Genomic DNA, 24,160 nt, shown 5'->3' on the forward strand with positions numbered 1-24,160 from the left:
TGGTATCATGAAGTTGCAATCATGACCTAAATAATCTAGTTATTTCGGCACGTAATTCTGTTATTTTTGTTCCCATCCACATCTGGATAGTTCATTTGTACAAGGCAATTTCAGTTGAAAAGAGAACTTCAAAGGTTCACCTAGGTCTAGTGGAACTAATCTGTATATAAACAAGGATTTTTTCTTTTTAACGTATGGAAGAACATAAAGATTTGCACCTGTACTTGCAGCACTAAAACAGTAGTTCCGTTTAACTGGTAGCTACAAATTTACATCTCTTGGCTCTGTCACAAAATCCACAAGTATTTAATGCTTTCAGAGTTAGATCAGATACATGTTAGTGGCAAAATGCCAGTCGCCATTCTAATGGGGCTTTTGCATTTCTACCCTTTGTCTTACTGACCAGAAAACATTTTTCTTAGTTTCCTTTAGCACATTTCAGCTACCTTATTAATTTTCAGTATCTTATTAATTTTCATACCTCGGTATCTGGGGGGGTTGGTTCCAGGACCCCCAAGGATACCAAAATCCGCGGGAAGCTCAAGCCCTTTATATAAAATGGCGTAGTATTTGCATATAACCCACGCATATCCTCCCATATACTTTACATCATCTCTAGATTGCTTATAATACTTAAAACAGTGCAAATACTATATAAATAGTTATTATACTGCATTGTTTAGGGAATAACGACAAGGAAAAAAGTCTGTATGTGTTGAGTACAGCTGCAGCCATCCTAGGCCTAACTACAATACTGTTTTTCCCTGAAAATAAGATGGGGTCTTATACCATATTTCCCCCAAAATAAGACCGGGTTTTATATTAATTTTTGCTCCAAAAGATGCATTAGGACATATTTTCAGTGGATGTCTCATAGTTTCATGTACAACAATCTACATTTATTCAAATACAGTCATATCATCTTCTTTTGGACCATCGTCATAACGTACTAAATGCGTCCATCTGGCTGATGATCTTAACGGGGCTTATTTTCAGGGAAACATGGTAGTACCTGTCAGCAACAACATAACATTTTTTTTCCGAATATTTTCGATAGTTTTTTTCTTTTTTAAGCAGCAAAATAACCTCTGGTATTTAATTTTCCAAATGTGAAAACATACTACAGGGATCAGAGTACCGTCATGGGATTAGTGGAACAACCAGTCAGACACCACATGAGTGAATCAGGTGGGGTTTCACTCATGGGAAGGGTTCCAAAGGAAGCGTAGATTCTCAGAGGAAGGTGAGCAGACTCACTAGCACAGGCGAGGCGGCAAGCTTCTCGGTCCTAACGCCCCTACCAGGAAACACAGTTGTAGATGATAACGCCCCTGCACGGAGGCAGATCTCCTTTTTCAACTAAGAATCATTCTCCAGCTCTCAACTGTTATTTGGGTAAAAAGCCAAAATGGGGCTACTTGGGGTAGTCTTTCACTGGAGGCTCTGGATCCTCTGCCACCTTTTCCCACTATCTCTACAAGAGTCTTTCTTGCTCCAGAGGCCATACTGTGTATCTTGCATAATTCTGAGGTTAATATATCTGGGTCATTGGAACAGATCCAGATGAGCCAACATGCAAAATGGGTGCAGCCTAGACTGGCCTGGGGGAGGACTGAGCTTCCACAGAGTGTGATATCATCTGCAATTGGACACCTCGGGGGGTATTCCACAGTCGGGAAGCTTACACTTCTGCGTGTAATGGTATCCTGACTGTACCAACTTGTGTCTGTGTTTTTTTGAGGATTCAACCCCTTCGATTTACTGAAGTATCTAGGTCTGATTGTTCCATCAATTCCAGCCTACCACTGACAGTAATTTCATATTTTATGCATATCTTATGCATAGCACACATAGATATTTTCTCATCAAAATCCCTCGAGGGTATATTCTAACTGCCCTGGTTTCTAGACTCCTGAGCACAATTCTGTCCAAACTAATAAAATAAGTCTGATGGTGAGAAGCTAGTAACATGAATGACTTCCAGGATGGGTTTTAAGTGAGAAAGAGTGAGAAGGGAAAGCTCATTGATAAAAAGGGTTTTGTTTGGTGTACAGAGAGATTACAAGCCACTTTCAAAAGCTTAATTGCATCCCAGGAGGTTGAAAACCTGAGTCTGAGGTATGTCATGTGGAGAAGGGAGAGTAAGTATGGGCTTCTGAAAAGGGAACTAATCTTTTGAAATATCTCCTGGGATGGCATCTCCTTGATTTAGCAGTTGTTTTTCATTTCTACTTCCCCAACTACCTTTGTGTAAGGATTAATGGCCTTCCCTCAGCCCATTAACTTGCACTGCCATTAATCTCCAGGAAATACCTTGTCAGTGCTGTTTAAAGGGCACATAAGAAATGCTGTGTATCAAGGTAAAAATGGTTACTCTCACAGCCATTTAACTACCCTTTTCAGTGATTACTGAGTCTTTCTGGAATTCCCATTTGCCTCATTAGTTAACATTTTAATCACAGTCTTACTTGTAGGCTATGAAGTTGTTAGACAGGAACTCTAACTGATTTAAAGAAAAAAACAAAAACAAAAACAAACCAACCTTCCTGTAGGGTAAAGTGAGTTTTCAAAAACATGTGTCAAAAAGGATGTTACTAGTCTAAATTCCTATAATTTGTATGTGTTTCACATATTTGGAAATTGAATGTTGCCGCCCTCAAGTCAGTATTATTGGTCAGCTTCAATTACAGGCTATTTCATTTTTAAACTTTGGTAGGAGAATACATTATCTATTAAAACAGCTTTGTAAATAGGCTAGAAAAATTGATATAGGCATAAATTTTTGTATGCTGTCAGAGGAATGTTTATGAGATGTAAACAATACTTCTTGTTAAGGGTTCTTGTAAATACTCTGTACAAGACAAGGCTAAAAGAACACTAGCCATAGCTAACTACAGTAGAAGAAATAACTCATAAATCAAGTTTCTCATGAGGAGAAAGTCAGATAATGGCAGGCATTTTACTAACGTGATTAGATTGAAAGCACAGGTGAGGTTTTGGCTGTAACACAGAAGTGACTACAGAGGTAAAAAATATGGAAGGAAAGAAATAGGGGTGGCAATGGCTGGGCAGTGAACCAGCTCCAATAAAAACGGTGGTTCTCCACTGTCTCTGGGGCAAAGGAACACAACAAAGGCGATTGTGTTCAGCTCCACTTTTCCTGAATTTCTCTTCCACTTGAGGAGCGTTAACAAGCTAAGGGCATTGGTGTAAATCACCAAACCCCCAGGGCTAAACTCACTGCTTCTCTGGCAAAACGGAAAGAGTCCTCAACCCTAAACTTGGGATTCTCAGGTTTTCCAAAAGCAGGTTTGGTCAGCCAGCTCTGCACTCGCTTCTTCTCTGCCTTGGTCACTGTCCTCTGGGTCTTGAGAAGATGGGTCTGTGCTCTAAGTCATTGTCCTTTAAACAAAGTGGTGAACTGCTAACAGTTTTGTTTAAACGTTTGTGAAAGTGGTAATCACACAGCTACATCTCTCTGGGTATCGCAAACAAAATGTGGTTCAAATTCCTTGTTAAAAAAAAAAAAGAAAAAGAAGCTCAGAGTTCTTGAATAAACAAAGCCAACCGATACGGTTAACAGGCTTTGGGTGACCACAGTTATGTCATCTGGTCTTCTGTTTCTTGTGTTGGGCAGGAGTCAGGCTGAGCCATTTAGCGGAGGGGCCTCCAACCAGGCCATCTATATGCTCTGCCAGAGTAAGCTTCTCTGCAGCCCCCACCCTGCAATTTGGCATGACTGGTGGTGGTGGGAGGGTGGGTAGAGAGGGCTCTCGTCCCCAGAACCTGCCCTCCCCAACCCAAACACACACAGACAGCAGTTATCTTCATTGCAGGGAAATGAGAAGTCAGAGGCTGATGAGGAGCTCCAACCTGGGGACGTGGCCTCGGGGCCTACAAGCAAATAAGGGGTGCAAATGGACCCTTCTCAGTGAAAACCTCTGCATCCCGGTTCTGACTAATAGGGGTTTATCTTTACGTGAATATCAGCTGTTCATTGATAGTGTCTCCGACATTCAGGCACAAAGACTTTTTTCTTTAGGGTGAAAGAGACAGATCCACCTTAATGCAACAATTTATTTGAACAAACATGCTTATTGGAAAGCACGTCAGGCCAAACCCAAATGTTTTCCTGTTTAAATTTTCCAAGGGGCAGTTTGCAACAGTCATCAGAGTGACCATTCTAGGGCTTCTGATACAGTCCATGCCGGCAGCCGACAGGCAGCTTCCCATCCCGACTTTGGCCCTTCACTGCCCGCACTTTCTTTTTGCTCAGTACTCATAACGGTTGCTGCTATTGGCCAAATCAATGCTTCCAACTTTCCTAGGAAAAAACCAAATGCAAGATTTGGGGAACCAATCCCTAGAGAATCTAGATCTTCAGTTACACAGAGGACTCATGCTTAGAGGAGATTTTGCAAAAATGGAAATGCCTGTCCTGTCACTGGTTGGTTCCATGCCGACGCCTGTGTGGCATCCTCCAAAGGAGCAACAACGGCCCTCAGAATGGAGCTGCTCTGCTCAAGACTCAGGGTCTGTGGGCACAGAGCCCCAGAGAGCAGTGCTGGCTCAGGTAGTAGGTGGCCATCAGCTGTGACTAGTTGGCCATCAGCTGTTCTCAGTTAGCCATTAACCACTGATATAACTGCCGTGGCTAAGCTAGCAAGGTGTGGCGTGGCGTGGCGGAATGTGGGTTATGGATTGCAGAGAGGCGGATTGCAGTTGGCAAGTGAGGTTGGTTGGTGGAGACGGGTGGATAGCGGGTTGCGGATGGTGTGGCTCCTGCTTCCTGTGTTGTCAGCTCAGCTGCCAGCGAGACCGTAGTGGTATGACTCCCCTATCTATGGCTCCGTGGGTGTTCTTTTTGGCCTCACCATATCCTGCATTCTTATGCGGGGAGTGGGACTAGAGACCCTGCATGACAGGGTCCCATGTGTGTCCTTCTGGACGGCTCTTGCCATTTGGAGCTGCTGCCTTCTCTACAGTGTGAGTGGGTCCCTCTTGAAAGGGCTGCGTACCCTGCTTCTGTAGGGAGACTTCTAATCACCAGTTGCCTTTTAAGGACTCCTGGCCTCGAGTCACGGAGTGCATTGGAATATATGAAAGTTGGAGAAGATATTTCACAGTCTAGATCTATGCGGCCTCTAGTCAGTGGGTCGTCCCCATTTTTACAGCACGTGGCATCTCAAACTTCAACCTCATACGTTGTTTTCCTCCAGTGGCACCTGCGCGACCATGAGTGGAAGGCATTACATTGTTTTTCCTTTAAACTGCCTTTGCCAATCTGCTCTGCCCTGGCAGAGCTTGGAGGTAGATGGAAAGACTATTTTTTTGATGACAGGGCTTAGCAACATTCCTTAAACAGAAAATATCTCTCCTAAACTAGAATACTTTTGAATATAATTTAGTCTTTGATCCCAGAAGGAGAAAGTTGGCTTTGCAAGGTGTTGTCTTTGATAGCCCATTAAAGAGCTCACAGATTCAGAGAAACCACAGAGTCCTTGGGTTTGTTCTTTCCGTCAAACACTGAACAGTACTGAGTGCAAAGCATTGTGGGAGATACAGAATGGCATCCAGCCCTATCCTTGCCTTTGAGGAATGGCCAGTTTAGTAGAAGTACGTACTATGAAAAACACAAAATCTATAAAACAGTAAAGAATATGAAAAGTGTCACAAGAGAGGTACAGATAAAGTGCTGGGGTGATTCAAAGGAAAAGGAGAACTCCCATCTGTGGAGAAACAGAAATCACATTCACAACATGGGTCCAATTTCTTCTACAAGCATCCTATGCAGAGCGAAGGCTTTTAAGGTTACCTTTCGCTCCTCTTTCCTTATTGTCCTCTTTCCGAGGACATTTATTTATCCTCTCACTGCCTCAGTCCCTCCTGTCATGGAGTGGATCAGGTGGCACATGTGTTACTTTGAAGGGCATATTTATTTTCACCGCAATCAAGAATTACAACAACAGAAGCACTTCACTGAAAGCAAGGTTGTGTCGTAACTTTCCTTCAGTTGCTCACCCTCGGCCTTTTCTTTGCTGCTTCTAACCTAAACCTCCTTACCTGAGGCCACTCTTACCCGGCTGCAGAGCTAGGGATAAGGTTAAAAGTCAAATAAGACACGGTATCTAGCAGTGAGGAACTAGCAGTTCACCAAGAGAGGCAGACTTTGTGAATCACTGAAGTACAGGCAAGTATCATAGGTGGGCAGAGGGAGAACATTCCAGCTGTAGCTGTGGAACTGGATTGCTGAGGTGGAATGTGCAAAGAGTTTTAGAGTCGAGAAACTCTGAAGCCTCATTATTACAAAGGTCATCCATGTTCAGGTGGAGGCCGCCCACAACGGGGAGGGGGTTGAGAGGGAGAAAAAGTTTGACCTAGTTGCCAGTTGTCCCCCCAGGTATCAAAGCTTGCTTCCAGAAAAGCCTCTGGTCTTGGCCTGTGACCACAATCAACGTACTACCTCTTCTTGTGGGGAGTGAGGCGTTGCCGTTTCAGCTGTAGCATTCACTGTGCCTTAGAAAAGAAAAGGAGGACATCAGCTGTGCCAGGAAGCAAAAACATTTCCTTCCCCAGTCTCTGCAGAAAGCTGCCTCAGACAGTAACTGGTAACAGACACGATGCACATGTCTGTTTTTCACTGGAGTCTAATGAGAATTTCAATCTGCACCACACAGCTCCAGAGGTCCCCAAGTACAAAGTGACCAAGGTACCCCAAAATGTGATTGGCTCCCACCGTTCATGCGAGAGGCCATCATCATCCCCCCCTCCTTCTCTGCTCTCCATCACCTGGGCTAAAAGACTGACTTCTGACACCACAGGATGCTAACTAAGCCTCTTCAGGAATGGGAAAGTCAGGAAAGGGAAACTCTTCATTAACTGCCTGGGAAAACTCTCTTCAGAAGACACCAGGCCATCTCACCACAGCACTGCACCTGAGCCACCTGAACCTGCAGCAGGGCTATCAGTAACCCCCCAGGCTCAGACTCCTCCAGACATTTCAGTGACTCCGGTTCTCACAACCTGCATTGTCAGCCAGCAGCAAAAACGCAGGCATCTCTCATCTGCTGTATTTTCCTTCCCACACAACTCTGCTTCCTCCCCCAGGTTCTTCCCTTCCTCTCTGACTTCCCTTTGAATCCTTCCTGTGCTGCTCTTCCAATCTCTCTGAAGACATGCAGAACCATATCAAAGCACAGCTTTGCTGTCAGGCAGATCTGGGTTCCATGATTCTAATACAGACTTGCTGTGCCACTCGAAATGATGCACATAGCCTCTCTGTGCCTTATGCCCTTGCCTGCATAATCCAGATGACAATAATTAGTCTGTAGAGTTCTGTGAAGGTTAAATGTATAACACAGCCAGGTATAGTACCCGGCTTATCCTAGGTGCTCAATAAATGACAGATGTTGCAGTTATTGGAATCCCCACATCCTTACCCTTCTCACAGACGCCTCTTCCCTCCTCCTGTTTCATCTCTTGTCCAATTCCTCCTCCAGGATATACAAACTCAGCCCCTTAACAGAAGACTACTCGTGCTCCCACAGCCCAAGCCCCACGCTTGGGGGGTAATGTTCTCCAGACCCACAGTGCGGCTTCCAGCCAATTCCTTTCCATTTTTGTATCAAAAACCCTCGTCCTTCGAGGCTCTTGCCATCAGCTCATGCCACACTTGTCCAGTCCCCAGTTCTGCCACCCACTGGCCTCTCCTCATCATTTCACCTACTTAATAAGGACCGGCAAGTAGGTCAAACTTTTTCCCTCCCAACCCCCTCCCCACTGTGGGCGGCCTCCACTTGAACGTGGATGACCTTTACAATAATGAGGCTTCAGGGTTTCTCGACTCTAAAACTCATTGCAATTCCACTTCAGCAATCCAGTTCCACAGCTACAGCTGGAATGTTCTCCCTCTGCCCACCTATGATACTTGCCTGTACTTCAGTGATTCACAAAGTCTGCCTCTCTTGGTGAGCTGCTAGTTCCTTACTGCTAGATACTGTGTCTTTTCTGACTTTTAACCTCATCTCTGGGACAGAGTCTGAGTGTTAAATAATTATGGAATGAACACCATGGTACATTCGTGTAGTTTGTTTTACAGTTTATGATATGCTTTTCTATTATCTTATTTGATTATCACTTTAGGAAGGTAGAAACATTGCACAATTCCCCTGTGTAAATATGGAAACGAGATTCAGAAAAATTAAGTGACTTACTCAAGGTTACGTAGTTAGACTACACCAACCATCCGTATGTTATCACCTAAAGACCAGCTGGGGCTTTTCCCAGCTACAAGAACAGCCCTCTTCTTTCCCTACTTTCCTTACCCCTGTATACTTGTTTTTTGTGAAAACAAAACAAAAAAAATTTGGAAAGATGATAGCTTATCCATCTTACGCACATGTGATTAGTTCTGAGAGGATTACGCATGTCTATGCTCCCAAGGGTCTCCTGTACACTGAACTCTCAGGATCTTCTTAAAAGAATTATGTAATGTTACACTTCATTGCCCCCAGTGTGAACACTAACGTGATAAATGTTCAGTCTATTACCCACATTAAGTTGATTTCAAAACTGGAAAATGCAGAAACCAATCTTGCGTTCTCTGATTAATTTAATCCTGGATTTAAGCTTCCTGATAAAGCCCACAAAATGCCAATTCAAAACTCCTCTGGGTTACCAATGAAAAATGATCATTGGCAGAAATCTGAAAATTCCCTTTTAATATATAAAGAAGAGTTTAGCAATTGGCAGAGCAAAAACTGCCTACTGAACTAGTCCATACCACATCCCATACGTGGCTGAATCCTAACTTCTTAACTGGAATCTGATTTACAGTCCCAACCTGTGAAGTATCTAGTTTCAGGTAGTGAATGAAAAATCTTTCATACCTGGGTCATTTGCTACCTTTAAAACATTGCCCTAGTTTAAGGAAACCATTTAAAAAGGGGGGAACCATAGCTAATGTTTTCTTTTCATGGTAAGTTTCCACCCCTGTTCATGGCAATGATTTTTGTGAAATGCTACATTCTTTAGGAAGGTACCGCTGCACTAGACTCTAAGGCAGGGGTGTCAAAACTGCGGCCCACGGGCCAACTGCGGTCCGCAATCCATAGTTAATTGGCCTGCAGCAAATTCCAAAAATATATTTAGTTTACTTAAATAAACCAGGTGAGGCAATATGTACTTCACTTTGAGTGAGTGGCCCGGCTGTTTGTGTATTTTACCGCATATCGCCCTTGGTAAAAAATGTTGAAAAAAGTTTGGACACCCCTGCTTTAAGGGATACGAAGTAGGGTTACAGGCATTTCTACTCCAGTAGTGGAGAAAAATATGCACAAAAATATCCATACTACAAGCAGATTTCCTGGGCATGTATTGCTATCTACTGGCAGCAAGAGCCACAGTTCAATTATTATTAATAAAAATAAATGACAAGGCTATCTACTAACTACTAACTACTATGCTGAACACTTGAATGCACTAACCTATTTAATTCTAAGAATGTTATGAGGTAGGTGTTAGAAGCACCACGTTACAGATGAGGACCCTTAGCCTGAGACATTCAGTGACTTGCCTTAAGTCAAAGAGCTGTCTACATGATAGAACTGGAACCCAAATACAGAATTTTTTCACTCTAAAACACAGTGCTTGTTCCATTCCATCTCATTATCACCTGCTGAAGCATTTCATCACCAACACAAATATTACCTGATTTTTCTTACCCGTCATCAGTGTGAATCTGCTAACTGCCGAGAAACACAGGTGGGTTTTCAGTGGCTGTGTTGCAACCAGCACAGGCGAAGCCAGTGGTTTGGCAACAACGAATCACAGCACAGCCAAGAGTCAAAGTAGTCTCTGACCTATGGTCTTGTTGCTATTCTGATTTTACTAGATTTTTTAAAATAGCAACATAGCATGTACCAACACTGGGCCTAGCTACACGTTCAAAATTATTATTACCTGACCATATATGCCACTGTTGATAAAACTGTAAAAACCAACAAATGAACTGATAAAGGTTTCTACTGAGTAAAACTATTACACAAAGCTATTAAAAAGAAACACACACAAAAACAACGCAATAAAGCCATCACAACTTAGACAGTAGCAAGTATCCTAGCTAAATATTTTGTTGGAATGGAAGCCCAATCCTGGGTTGGGGAAAATTTAAAAGCCAAGTAATAAGTCTTTGTGACATTAGCTGAATAACCAAGAATATTCAAACTCAGAACTAATTATTAGAGTCAATTAAAAATGATGTGGAGGGCCGGCTCGGTGGCTCAGGCGGTTAGAGCTCCATGCTCCTAACTCCGAAGGATGCCGGTTCGATTCCCACATGGGCCAGTGGGCTCTCAACCACAAGGTTGCTGGTTCAACTCCTCGAGTCCCGCAAGGGATGGTGGGCAGTGCCCCCTGCAACTAAGATTGAACACAACACCTTGAGCTGAGCTGCCACTGAGCTCCTGGATGGCTCAGTTGGTTGGAATGCGTCTCTCAACCACAAGATTGCCGGTTCGACTCCCACAAGGGATGGTGGGCTGTGCCCCCTGCAACTAGAAAACGGCAACTGGACCTGGAGCTGAGCTGCGCCCTCCACAACTAAGACTGAAAGGACAACAACTTGAAGCTGAATGGAACCCTCCACAACTAAGATTGAAAGGACAACAACTTGACTTCGAAAAAAGTCCTGGAAGTACACACTGTTCCCCAATAAAGTCCTGTTCCCCTTCCCCAATAAAATCTTTAAAAAAAAAAAAAAAACTGATGTGGAAAATAACTTAATGATTTGTAAAATGTTTATGATACACATGTTCATGAAAAAGTGGGTTTGAAACAGAGTATGATCCCCCTTTTTACACGCTAATCTGATAAAACGTGTACAGTCCTTGTATGCTGAAAACTACACAATGCTGATGAAAGACATTAAAGGTCTAAATAAAGGGAGAGACATATTATGTGCATGAATTGGAACACTTAACGTAGCAAACATGTCTGTTTACCCCAAATTGATATACAGGTTTAATGCAATTCCAATCAAAATTCCAGCAATTCTTTTTTTTTAGATATAGACAAGATAATTCTAAAATTTATATGAGAAGGCAAAGGAACTAGAATAGCTAAAACAATATTGAAAAATAAGAAAAAAGTGGGATGGAAACAATATACTTAATTTCAAGATTTATATAGGTATAGTAATCAAGACTGTGTGTATTGGTGAAGAGACAGACACACAGATCAATAGAACAGGACAGAGAACTCAGAAGTAGACTCACGCAAATATGCCTGACTGATTTTTGATAAAGGTGCAAAAGCAAGTCAAGCAGAAAAAACAGAAGAGTCTTTTCAACAATTGGTGTTGGAGCAACTGGATGTCCAGAGGAGGAAAAAATGAACCACAACCAAAGTTTACGACCACCTTACACAAAAAATTAACTAAAAGTAGATCATGGACTTAAATGTAAAATATAAAACTGTAAAACTCTTAGGAGAAAAGTAAGAGAAAAATCTTTGGGATCTAGGGCTAGATAAAGAGTTCCTACACTTGACACCAAAAGCACAATCCATAAAAGGAAAAATGGATAAATCTGATTTTCTCTGCAAAGGCTTTTTTAAGAGCATGATAAGAGAATCTTGAGACTGGGAGAAAATATTTGCAAACCACGTAGCTGACAAAGGACAGCCATCTAGAATATCTAAAGAATCCTCAAAATTTAACAGTTAAAAACAAACAATCCAATTAGAAATGGGCAAAGGACATAACAGACATTTCACCAAAGTAGATATACAGATGGGAAATAGGCATATGAAAAGATATTCCACATCATTAGCTATTAGGAAAATGCAAATTAAAACAAAAATGAGATAGCATTACATACTTATCAGAATGGCTAAAATTAAAAAAATAGCAACAACACCAAATGCTGGTGAGGATTTGGAGAAACTAGATCACTCATGCATTGCTGGTGGGAATGTGAATTGGTACAGCCACTCTGGAAAACAATTTGTCAGTTTCTTAAAACACTGAAAATATGACCCAGCAATTGCAATTCTGGCTTTTATCCAAGAGAAAATGAAAACTTATGTTCACACAACAACATGTACACAAAAGTTTATGGCAGCTTTGTTTGTAACGGTCTACAACCGGAAACGACCTAGATGTTCTTTAATGGCGAATGGTATGGTTAAACTCACACTGTAGAATATTACTCAGTAAATAAAAGGAACACACTAGTGATACAAACAACAACTTAGATGAATTGCAGAGAATTATTCTGAGTGGGAAAAGTCAATCCTAAAGGTTATATACCATGCGATTCCATTTATATAACATTCTCGAGATAATAAAATTATAGAAATGGAGAGCAGAATAGTGGTTGCTAGGGTTTAAGGAGGTTGGAGGGAAATAGTGGCCATAAAAAACCACCATCCTTGTGGTGATGGAAATCCGCTGTGTCATGATTACATTAACATTTACATCCATTATTGTAATATTGTACTATAATGCTTCTTTCCTTACAAAACATGAGGTCTTTCCGATCAAATTCCATGAAAGTTCATTTATTAAAGCATTTTGTTTTGGGGGCAGAGGACACACACACACACACACACACACACACACACACACTTCTTAAAGGTAGAGTAGGGTTACAAGGGTGACATTTTCCAAATGACCTCGGGTTAAAATTACTTGTGAGCCCAAGTTGCTTTGCAAGGGTTTAACCTCTAAACTGAGTTCAAGTGTTCTTAAGACATGCTTTACGCCACACGGGATGGAATGAAGCAGGCGAGCTCTGGGGAGGACTAGATACCACATTCCTGGGGTGCGCCTGGCTGCCGCACCGGCACACCTGTAAACTGCTCTGCAGAGTGGTGGCGAGACAAGTTGTGCAGTTCCTTTGGAGTTTTCCTTTGCATGCGGGTGGGCTGATTTTGTAGATCCTGTTCTTCCCTTTGATGAAACTCATGCTCAGAGTGAGTCAGGGAATGCAGTGGGAAATGCTAGACCATCCCAGGATGGTCTGCGTGGCTTGGAAAGACAGGTTGGTAATGCCGACAAAGAACCCAGGAAGGAGGCCCTGGAACAGCTTTCCATCCTACCATCTTGAAAGCCCTGAGTCGGTCACACATCTCTGTGGCCTGTCATGCTCTGAAAATCTATGATTCAGAAAATCTGAGGTGGAACTGCTTTTCTAAGTGTATTAGAGAATGTTACATGGTAGAGAAATAACTTATTCCCTGAAAAACCACGATCAGCATGACTGAATCGCATGCTTGCATTCCCAGCTGCACTTTTCCAAAAGGTGTTTTCAATTATTTTCAGTGAGCTAATGTTCCCTTGACTATCTTAAAGACTTAGAAGAACAGGACAATTAAATCTGAATCTTGAAGAAAACAATCGTAAACAGCTGCACAGTGGACCCAGGCGAACAAAGACGCCTGGGCTTTACTGGAAATGGCTCTCCCAGACTGCCTCACAGTCCAGGGAGCGACTGCCCTCGAGGAAGGTCTCCATGAAAGGAGTTCAACTGGGGCAACCACAGGAAAGAACAGTGGAGGGAAGAGCTTGGAGAAAATGTGGATAAGGTTTTCCGTGGCTACAGGCCCTACTACTGCTATTATAAGGAAAAAATGGCTGGCTTTGGGGAGGGGGCAGGTATGGAGGATAAGTGTGTGACTTTCACTCCCCTCGAGTTTTGTTTAGAACTAAGAGACCGTTGAGATCATCTAGTTCAATTCCTACATTTCAGCTGAGAAAATATAAAATGAAAGGCAAGATGACTTGCTCTAGGTCAGCTAGCCAGCTAGTCAGTAGGTGACAAAGTGGAGCTAGGTGACAGAAGCCCACTGTTTCACCTCTACATGCTACTTAAAAAGCCTGTGCAAATCTTCCCCACTTATGCACTGGGTGCCTTCTCTTCCAAATTACTAAGGAACGATGATTTCTTACTTTATACACATGCCTAATGAAATCTGTAGAGCGGTTGTCTTTTCCCTTAAAAGTAAGGTATCCATAAAACAATTTGGTCATAGGCTACCATATAAAGAACCATGATGAAGAACGTTTAATTCCATCCTGTTAAACTAAAGCATGATTGTTTTAGAAGTGTTTCTCGCTTCATATGCTTTTTGCTTGACATAAGGCTTTGACCTATAGGTGAATGCAGAAATATCTTCATATCTCCATCTGTATCTCCTCTTTAAGACTTTTAATTAAGTTAATCCATTATTTATTTGTACAGAGTTAGTAAAACTAAAGAAGAAATTTAATTTTCAAGAAATTAGCCATTACCAAGTAGGAAAGAATTGGAAAGCCATGTAAATTTCCTGAATGGTTTAGCTTGCAAATACACATGAATTTTATAGCCGCCCCCCTTATCCACAGGGGATATGTTCCAAGATCCCCAGTGGATACCTGAAACCTTGGATATGTATCGAAACCAATATATAATATGTTATTTCCTACATAGCAGGTCCTCAAATCACATCGTTTTGTTCAATGTTCTTTTGTCAAATACATATATATATATATATATATTTGGTAAGATGCTACAGGAACTTAGCTCTTGTTTATATCAATTAGTCCACAGTAAAATTAGTTACTTTATAGTCGTTTCACTTAAAGTTGAAGAAACTATCTATACACGGCATTAAGGGAGGACGTACTGTACTACATATGAGTACATACCTTATCACTTAGCGGAAGCATTCGACCGCTTCTCTGTGGCACATCCCAACGGCCAGCATCACTGCTCTTGTGCTTTGCGGCCATTCTTAAGTTCAATAAGGGTGACTTGAACACAAGCACAGCAATCCTGCGCCAGTCGGTTTGATACCTGAGAGGGCTCCTAAGTGACCAGTGGGCAGAGCGGACACAGTGGACAAAGGGATGATTCATGTCCCGAGCAGGACAGAGCAGGGTGGCGTGAGGTGGTATCGTGCTACTCAGAATGGCATGCAATTTAAAATTTATGAATTATTTCTGGGATTTTCCATTTAATATTTTTGGACTGTGATTTGCCGCCGGTAACTGAAACCACATAAACGAAAACATTTATAAGAGGGGACAATTATAGTATTAGGAAAATGAAATTGAAGCCGAACAAATAATTTCTGTAGGGCAAATACAGTCAGAAAATTAGAGAGCAAATCAATAAAATTACTAAATGTTGTTAAGCCACTTGAAAACAAGGGCTAGCTAGCTATTATAGTAGCAAAGTAGCGGTCTAGACACCTACTGCTAATTATGTTAGATAAATTTTTAATCTGGGCTACTTCACTAGCAGGAAGTGAATAAAATGGTCCTTGATGATACTTCCTAATACTGATGCTTTGAAGAGCAGAGGTAGGAAATTTCCTTATTTCATCAAAGGCTATTTTCTCTCAGGACGGTGTCAACCATGATTGATTCACACACCTTAACAGTGACTTAATTGGTGCCTTTTAAAAAATTTCTAAGTCATAGGCCAAAAAACAAACAAACAAATAAAATCAATTTTATGAAGTCTAAAAGACGAATGTGAAAAAAAGACATTATTTAATAACTGCTACCTAGAAAAATGAAAATTGGTTCCACATTGTAATAAATTACGGGATTACAGGATTTACAAAGCTGATGAAGAAGTAGATGGAGAGGAGAGAAAAATATTGGAAGAAAAAAACATTTCAGCACAAGGAGGACATGAAGACAAGCCAGGAGTAGAAGAGAAGCAGGAGACTAGTGGGTGCGATAAAGAGAGAAAGAGGAGTGAAAACACTGCAGAGGAGGACAGAAAGGGAAGAACAAGCACTTGGTGTCTAACGTGAGATTTTGGGAAAACTAATATGTTCCAACAGCTTTGGAAATATAACCATTTCCTAAGCAATTTATTATGAATCACCAGTGTATAAAATATCGATTTTCCACAAATGTTATATATAAGGGAATAACTTAGGTTTTATAAATTTATTTTGAAACCAAAAGGTATCTGCCTGCATATGAGCTACGCCTTGATACATTTACTTTGATAATAAGAACTTTCTCCATTGCATTATTTTTGATTTGGGGGCCTTCATTCCACAATCAGATGTTCTTATTCCATAATGTCTGAAGGCTCTAGGGAAACCTGTATTAGTTTCAGATATGAAACTCCTTTTTCCACGTCAAATCAAGCTTCTGATTTAGTTAAGAGTCGGTCAGAGAACACATACAATGAGAACCTCTCTTTTTCACTGCCTCCTACATCCCAACAAGCCCTCAAATTCAACTTTAAAAACCCATAGGAATACTTTTTTTTAAATTTCCAGTTAAAAACAGGAGAAAATCTTTGTGACCTTATGTCTGATAAAGATTTCTTAGGTCTGAGAGCAAAAGTGCAATCCATAAAAGAAAACATTGACACACTGGACTTCATCGAAGTTAAAAACTTCTCTTGTGAAACACTGTTAAGGAAAAGGCAAGCCACAAACTGGGGAAAAAAATTTTGCAAATCATGTATCTGAAAAAGACATCTATTCAGAACATCTAAATAAGTCTCAAAACTCGATAAGATAAACAAGCAACTTAAAACACAGGCAAAAGATATGAACAGATGTTTCACCAAAGAATATACATGGATAACAAGTAAGTACAGGAAAAGATGCTCCACATAATTAGTCATTTGGGAAATGCAAATTAAAACCACGCGGAGAAGAGAAGAATAGCTAAAAGAGAAGAATGGCTAAAAAACAAAAAAGAAAACAAACAAAACCCAACCAAACAAACAAAAAACCACAGACACTACCAACCACTGTTGAGGAATGGGAGCAACTGGAATTCTCATCCACTGCCTGTAGCTGTAGCATAACCACTTTGGAAAACAGTCGAGTGGTTCTTTATAAAATGTTAACCATATGTTTACAATAAAACACAGTAATTTCACTGCTAGAGAAACACTTCAGAGAAATAAAAAGGTACATTCACTTAAAAACCTGTTCATGAACATTTATAGTGGCTTTATTCATAACTGCACCAAACAGGAAACCACCTAAATGTCCTCTAACTGGTGAGTGGGTAAGTCAGCTGTGGTACACCTATATGACGGACTATTTAATAGCAGCAAAAAGGAACAAATTATTGGTACACACAACAACTGGGTTGAATGTCAAGTATATTGTGCTAAGTGAAAGAAACAAAATTCAAAATGCTATGACTCTATTCATATGACATTCAGGAAACTGTGAAATTAGAGAAGAAAACCAAGTGGTAGCCAGGGGTTGCAAGGGGGGTTGCCGCGGGGAGGGGTTGATTAAAAAAGCAGCATAAGGGAATTTTTTTGGGTGATGGAGATATTCTGTATTTGGATCATGGTTGTATCACTGTATGCATTTGTCTAAATCAAAGAACTATACACAAAAAGTGAATTTTACTCTATGTAAATTTTTAAAAAGTAAAAATAATGTGTTAGCCATTGTTCCCAGCTCTCCAGTGATTTTATTAAAAATTTTAAGAGGTTCTACACTAAGTGGTTATAATGATCCATAGGAATAGACATCATATTTTGGACTTTAGCCTGGTGGATAATAAATTAAATTTTTAAAATATTATTTAAATTAAAAAAGTATTAAGTGTGTCCCTAGGGGTCAGGTGATAAAAATACAGACACGAGTAGAACTTGTGCTTGGCCTTATACCGTTTTACAACCAGAAGGGTCTGTGCAAACGGGGAAGCTGGTTTCTCAGGAGCAGCGCTTGCAATGATATAATCATTGCTGCCGATGTCCAAACAGGCACACCTAACTCTGTGACTACTTTCCTGTCCCTTTCTTCTGTGCTGCTGACAATGCCTCCAAATTGTTCACCCAATCAGCTCAACAGGTGAACTACTTGAGACTGAATCAAATGAAGCAGACTGCGACAGGTCAAAGGTTTCCCACCACTGCCAGTAAGGAAATGTAACTATGCTATGTGCTTTATTCAGGTCTGCTGCAGAAAGGTACATGTTTATTTCATTAAAAGTTATTTTATTACCTGGGGGAAACCAAATGTCAAGTTTAGCTCTCTAACACGAATCATATTTTATCCAAAGGCAGATGTACTTTTGAACTACAGCAGCCATTTGATTAATTTGTCCAAAGACTAAACTCTGCATTCAATGTAGTGACCTTTATGCCAAAGAATGTAACTGGGAGCTAAATTGTTTGAATCTTCAAAAAGCTTTACTACCATGTTTCCCCGAAAATAAGACCTAGCCAGACAATGAGCTCTAATGTGTCTTTTGGAGGAAAAATTAATATAAGACCCAGCCTGATATGATATGATATGATATTATATAAGACTTGGTCTTATATTATAGTAAAATAAGACTGGGTCTTATATTAATTTTTGCTCCAAAGGATGCATCAGAGCTGATTGTCCGGCTAGGTCTTATTTTTGGGGAAACATGGTAATTCTCTTTGACTTTCTCTATGACTCTCAAAGTGAGCCCAAAATGTGAATTTGCAAGCTACTTTGAATCAGAAGGTCAATTTAGGACCAAATTAACCAGCTAGGTTGACCTGAGCTTATAAATACTTGCATACTTTCAAGAGTGTAGCATGAGAAAAAAATCTCTACTATGGGGTAGTGAAAAATAGGAGGTAGGAGACTGAACAGGGACTTTTCAAATCAGTCATTCGAAAGGTTGACATTAAACTATTTATACAGATGCATGAAAATACAAGACGGAGCTTTGGGTTACCTCAGGTACACATGCAGACTCTAGAAGCCCAGACTCGCAGCAAATGAGGTGGGTCTCACTGTTCAAGGTTTTCCTTAAAACTTGAGCCCCTTTCTGCTGGCATGAAGGCAGCAGGGTAGCTAGAGTCTGAAGGCAAGCACTGTTACTATACTTCTATGACAGGAAGAAATAACACAAATTACTTAGGACTTAGTGAAATGTTCTTCGTAAACCAGCTGTCAACTTCAGGATAAATAATTTTTATTTTGATAATTATGCTCATCATCTTACTACGTTTGTTCAAAATCTGCTATTGAACATCTATGGCAAGAATCAAAGAAATGGTGATATTTAAAATTTTTTATCAAGTTGAAAGCAGAACTCAGTGAAGACTGATTATTCGAGTACCTTTTTTTTTTTTTTAATGTGACAGTAACTATAGACCTCATATTATAAAGGCGATAAAGAAGCATGCCTCTAAGGAAATAATGTTTTCTTCTCAGTAAAAATCATCTGCTTTTCATGGCATCAGAGACAACAACCCAAATCAGGCAAAAACAGTCAATGATGATAATCGTCCAAAACAATGATGCATACATGTTGGTGTGTATCAGTCACGTGGAGAGCTTGTGAAAACACAGATTTCTGGGCCTCACCACCAGTTTCTGGGTGGGGCCCAGAAATGGTCATTTCTACAAGTTCCCAGGTGATGCTCATGCTGCTGTTCCAGCAACATACTCTGAGAACTGCTTCTCTAGAACAACCCTTTGGCAAGTAACGAGCTGGTAGAGATAAAAAATTAACCAGTTATGTTGACCGGATTAAAGAAAAAAAAAAGTAGCTACAGGTCGAAGCACACCTGAGATTCAGTAAAAATCTTTTCTTTGAATCATTTTCTAGACAATTTTGACCCTGTCAGGTACTGACTGCCAACATGTCTGACCCCGAACAATAAAACCCACACGTAACTTTTCAGAGCTTTAAATTGCTGCTAAAGAATTGTAATTTCATAAATATAGCCAGTCAAATGTACACATTCTAAATTACTAGATTAAACTTGAACTTTTCTAAACATTAAATCAAACCACAAGGGTAAGAGTTCTCTATTTATTCTTATTTCAAAACCACATGCAAGCTAATTCTACAGACTGTAAAATGTACAATAGGTCATTTTCACAAAATAAACCCCAAGGGGTGAATTATATCTCTTCAAACTAGGTGGTATCTTAAGTCAACAAGAGTGAGTCTTTGACTATCATGCCGAGAAGCAGATTTTGTGACATTTATGGACCTCACAGAAACAGAAACATGTAACAATAAATTTAGGCACGGGTATAAAAAATGGGTGTGTTTGTGTGGCGCCTATAAAGTTTCCCTACAGAAAATTCGTTGGAGCTTGACTATAGCTAAAACGTGGCTACCCTGGAGGACTGTTTCCCAGAGCTGCATTCTTCTGAGCAGAGATCTTGTGGATGCCACGCTAAGGGCCTCCAGAGCTGGCTCATGCCTCTCAGATGGTAGGGCCACCTTCTCCAAGACATTTCTGGAAATGAATACTATCTTATAATACAAGGGAATAAAAACCATTAACTAATTATCAGCCTGAAGATACAAGTTTAATGAGTGAAATTTCTCATCTGTAATGATAAAAATGTTTTTCTCCCTAACAGTACAGAATAGCTCCTTTAAGATGTTGTTACACTGTATTTATAAAATCTTGTTAATGAGTTACACATACTAAGTAGTATTTAATTTTGACATGAGCAGTTTCAGTATATTAAAAAGAATAGATTCTATTCTTTGATTCTTTTTATTTTTTATTTTTATTGGGGTGACAATTGTTAGTAAAATTACATAGATTTCAGGTGTACAATTCTGTATTACATCATCTATAAATCCCATTGTGTGTTCACCACCCAGATTCAGTTCTCCTTCCATCACCATATATTTGATCCCCCTTACCCTCATCTCCCACCCCCCACCCCCCTTACCCTCTGGTAACCACTAAACTATTGTCTGTGTATTCTTTGATTCTATGCAGCATACTTTATTCTACGATTACAGGGCTCCTTATTTTAACAATAATGTTCTTGGCTTGTTATAAACCACATAATGAAGAATCATGAGGCTCTTGTATTTTGCAACTTCACTGTAAAGATTCAGTGGAACTTAAAATGTCTAGAAGCATGCCATTTTTGTGTAAGTGTACTTTCAGAATATTATGTAGTACTTTTTCGAAGATGGAGAGGGAATCCTATAAGATACTGGCACAATTCTTTTTCAGATAACCTTAGGCCTTAAATATGCCACGCTTCATGTTCTAAAATAGTGGTTCTCAAGCGGAGGCAATTTTGTCCCTGGGGGACATTTGGGAATGTCTGGAGACATTTTTAATTGTCACAATGGGAGGGTGCTACTCACATCTGGCGGGGGAAGGTCAGGGATGCTGTTAAACATCCTACAATGCGCACACAGGACAACCACCCACGACTAAGATCTACCCAGCACAAAATGTCAATAGTGCTGCTGCTGAGAAACCCTGTTCTAAAACAACTAAGGCAACATATTAATAATAAAAAGACAAGATGTAATATAGTAACATAGCCAGCTTGACCATCCCGGTAAACATTATTTTCTTTAGAGTCTATGCCTTAAAATACAATGTATCGCTATGTGGGAGCTTACCAGGGTGAGGGCAGAGAAAGTACAGTCTCTCTGAAGGATGCTATATTGCCATTTGCTCCTATGAACCTATAAACCTATGAACAATTTGTGAATGTCTGGTTTTCCCAAGGTCTTTGCGTGTCACGTAAGACCTATCCCAGCATCCACTCTTTTTTCAAAGGATACAAATTTCAAAACACAGCTGCCTGTGACCTTGGGAGACCTAACCAGAATTTGCAAACAAGCTTATGTAAGCATCCCCTGGCCAGCCTTGTACTGAAAGGCCTAAGTAAATGAGAGTTTTGATTTCTCACGTGCAACAGTAAAGGGTCTTCTGGGAAGAGGCATCTCGTGTCTGAACCATAATTTAAAAAGTACCCTTTGTTTGTATTGTATCTGTAACTCTATAAGACAATATGATGGGCAAGAAACAAGAGCAGAGCTGAAAACACTAAGTCTGTGTAATGCCCATGCGACATAATGGTCTCATTAAACAACCTTATTAATGACCTGGAAACTTGAGTGGACATTACATTAGTAAGTTCCTCAGATAGCAATAAATATGGAGATGGCGGGAGAGACAGAAGTGAGGCCAAATATTAACAGATCCATGGAGATTAGAAATATGGACAATAAAGTAAGTATACCACGAGTCCAGTCTGGCAAAATACAATGAAGTACAAGCATCCAGGAAAAACTAACTCAGAAGACTCACATTCACTGGGGGGATACAACCTCAAAAGCATGTCAAAAGCAACCTCCAGAACAGACAGGATTTTGCAATGTAACAGAAATAGCAAAGCACGAAGTCTATGCCAAACTGCCCATCCTAGGGCCTCAACAAATGCTGAAGGTTTAAAAAAAAAATAAGGTGAGTAAAAATAACGCAGTTCTTGGGTTCGAGAGTGTGCACCCCTAGACTTCTGCTTTGGATTTAAACATTCTTTCAGAAAGATGAAAAGTACCTGAGAGATCTTTAGAGGAAAATTTTTTTCACAGAAATAGGCACATGGTGAGAGATTAAATGAAACAGAAAAAACTCTGCTGAGCAGTGACAAAAAGAGGTATTTAACTTTTATCAAATTATTGTTTACATCTGAAGGGTTTTCCAGGCAAGATAATTAACAAATGTATATTTTTAGTTATACATATGGCAGATGAGAAAGTGAATTTACAGGAAGCATCGGCCACAAAGCCATGTAATTGAAAGAAGACTCTGGGTCACAGAATTTTAGACAAGGAGGGATCCTAGAGATGATCTAGTTTGGTGAGGTCTGAGGGCCACTCATTGGGAACGGCCTGGAGAACTTGTGAAAAATGAAGATTTCTCAGCTGCTGCTCAGCCCTCCTGTGTCCTAATATGCAAGGGGCACTGGCCTGAGAAGCTTGCAGAGGTCAAGGGCCTCTTCCTGTTGATAAAGAAACTGAGGCCCAGAGACGTCAGTTGCCCCAGGGCAGGCACCAGTACATCCTGGTTCCTGGGCCAAGGTTGGTACCACCATCTGGGGCAAAAATCTTCCCAAATCTATAAAATGCCTTTATTTATTATCCTATTATGCAGTTTTCTTGATAATTTAATTCATATGCTAGACGTTGCTTCATTTAATTCTTGGGTAATAAAGGAAGGGAGACGAAAGAACATAGAGAACAAAGATTGCAGTGGGAAGTAGAAAGGAAAAACTCACACAGGCAGGGGCAGGAGTCAGAAATGACTAACTAGCCTCTGGTTAAGATACTACAATGTTTACATGTGTGAAGTTAAAACACTGTCTGAACCGAAAAACCTTTAGTACACTCCATGCACTACACTGCTACCCCTGCAAAATATACACTCAGAAGAAACAAAAAAAGGGAGGGAAACTGACCCTAAAAGGAACCTGAGGGTAATAAGTAGGTTTGGCTTAATCCCACGAGCCTTGTATAAGTTCATCCTGAAAGAGGGGCCGGATGGTTTTAGGAATGGCTGTGCCTCCCCTTGGGCAGACTTCTGAATCTCTGACGAGATGGACATGGCAGGGGTAAATGGAAATGTTCCCTCCAGGCCACCATACAGGATGGCACTGGCAGGATGTGCTCTCCAAAGCCTAAATTATCTCTCAATAGAGCATGCCATGTAAAGCAGCGAAAGGCAGACGCACTCATGGGCTTTTCTTCTAGTTTCTCAACTCCCACAGACTTACTGTTTCAATAACTCAATACCTGCCGGCCCAGGGATTTAAAGAAATTAAACCGAATCTCTCGTCTTGCTTCCCCCCCATAATCATGTGCCAGTCTGAGAATCCCAGCACCTTTTGGATTCCCTGACTTATAAGACTTTTAACTTGTCTTCTTTACTTTGACTATCAGGAAAAGAGATGATTTTAAAAAGTACAATAAAGCCTTCTTGGAAAGAGAACATGGAAAAGGAAGAGGAGTTCAAAGAATAAATTTTGGTCCTTCCTAACATCTAAGCTTCCTAACAAATGTGCAATCTCTGCCTTGTTATCAGATACCTATGGTGAAGGCATACGGGCGAGAACCAGACTGCGGCTTGCCTCGGTAACTATTTCTGTGGCGTGTTCTGGAGAGCTCTTCCCTCTCATTAGGGGTCTGCTATTTGAAAAACATTCATGTTGCATTGATATGCCTTTCTGTTAGCAAGAGTTGGCCAGGGACTGTTTCAGTTGGCCATTTCCAGTTTGACAGTTTTCTAATCTTGTAATGGGAATCTGAAGGCCCCTGATTTCTTATAAAGGCACAACTCTGCACGTTGTCTATCCCCAGAGTGCAGGGAGCAGACGCAGTAGCAGAAACCTTTGCCTTGCGTTTTGAAGCAGCCTTGGG

General features: G+C 40.7%; 2 protein-coding genes across 8 annotated transcripts in view; one reads left to right on the top strand and one right to left on the bottom strand.

The window, feature by feature from the left end:
- Positions 1-24,160, bottom strand: part of CMSS1 (cms1 ribosomal small subunit homolog) — a 334,520-nt gene that overhangs the window by 68,396 nt on the left and 241,964 nt on the right. The window contains exon 1 of one of the 6 annotated variants that reach the window (XM_019756504.2): positions 9,723-9,745. The exons of 4 other annotated variants lie outside the window; for them this stretch is intronic. In XM_019756504.2, coding sequence (XP_019612063.2) covers positions 9,723-9,729 — 7 coding nt within the window. In that variant the 5' untranslated portion in view covers positions 9,730-9,745. Of the gene's footprint in view, positions 1-7,439; positions 7,645-9,722; positions 9,746-24,160 lie in introns of those variants that run through there. One more of the 6 variants, XM_074332951.1, reaches the window with a different exon arrangement.
- Positions 1-24,160, top strand: part of FILIP1L (filamin A interacting protein 1 like) — a 267,397-nt gene that overhangs the window by 7,523 nt on the left and 235,714 nt on the right. The gene's annotated exons all lie outside the window — the stretch shown is intronic.

Source organism: Rhinolophus sinicus, linkage group LG01 (assembly GCF_036562045.2).
Source record: "Rhinolophus sinicus isolate RSC01 linkage group LG01, ASM3656204v1, whole genome shotgun sequence".
Taxonomy (NCBI): domain Eukaryota; kingdom Metazoa; phylum Chordata; class Mammalia; order Chiroptera; family Rhinolophidae; genus Rhinolophus; species Rhinolophus sinicus.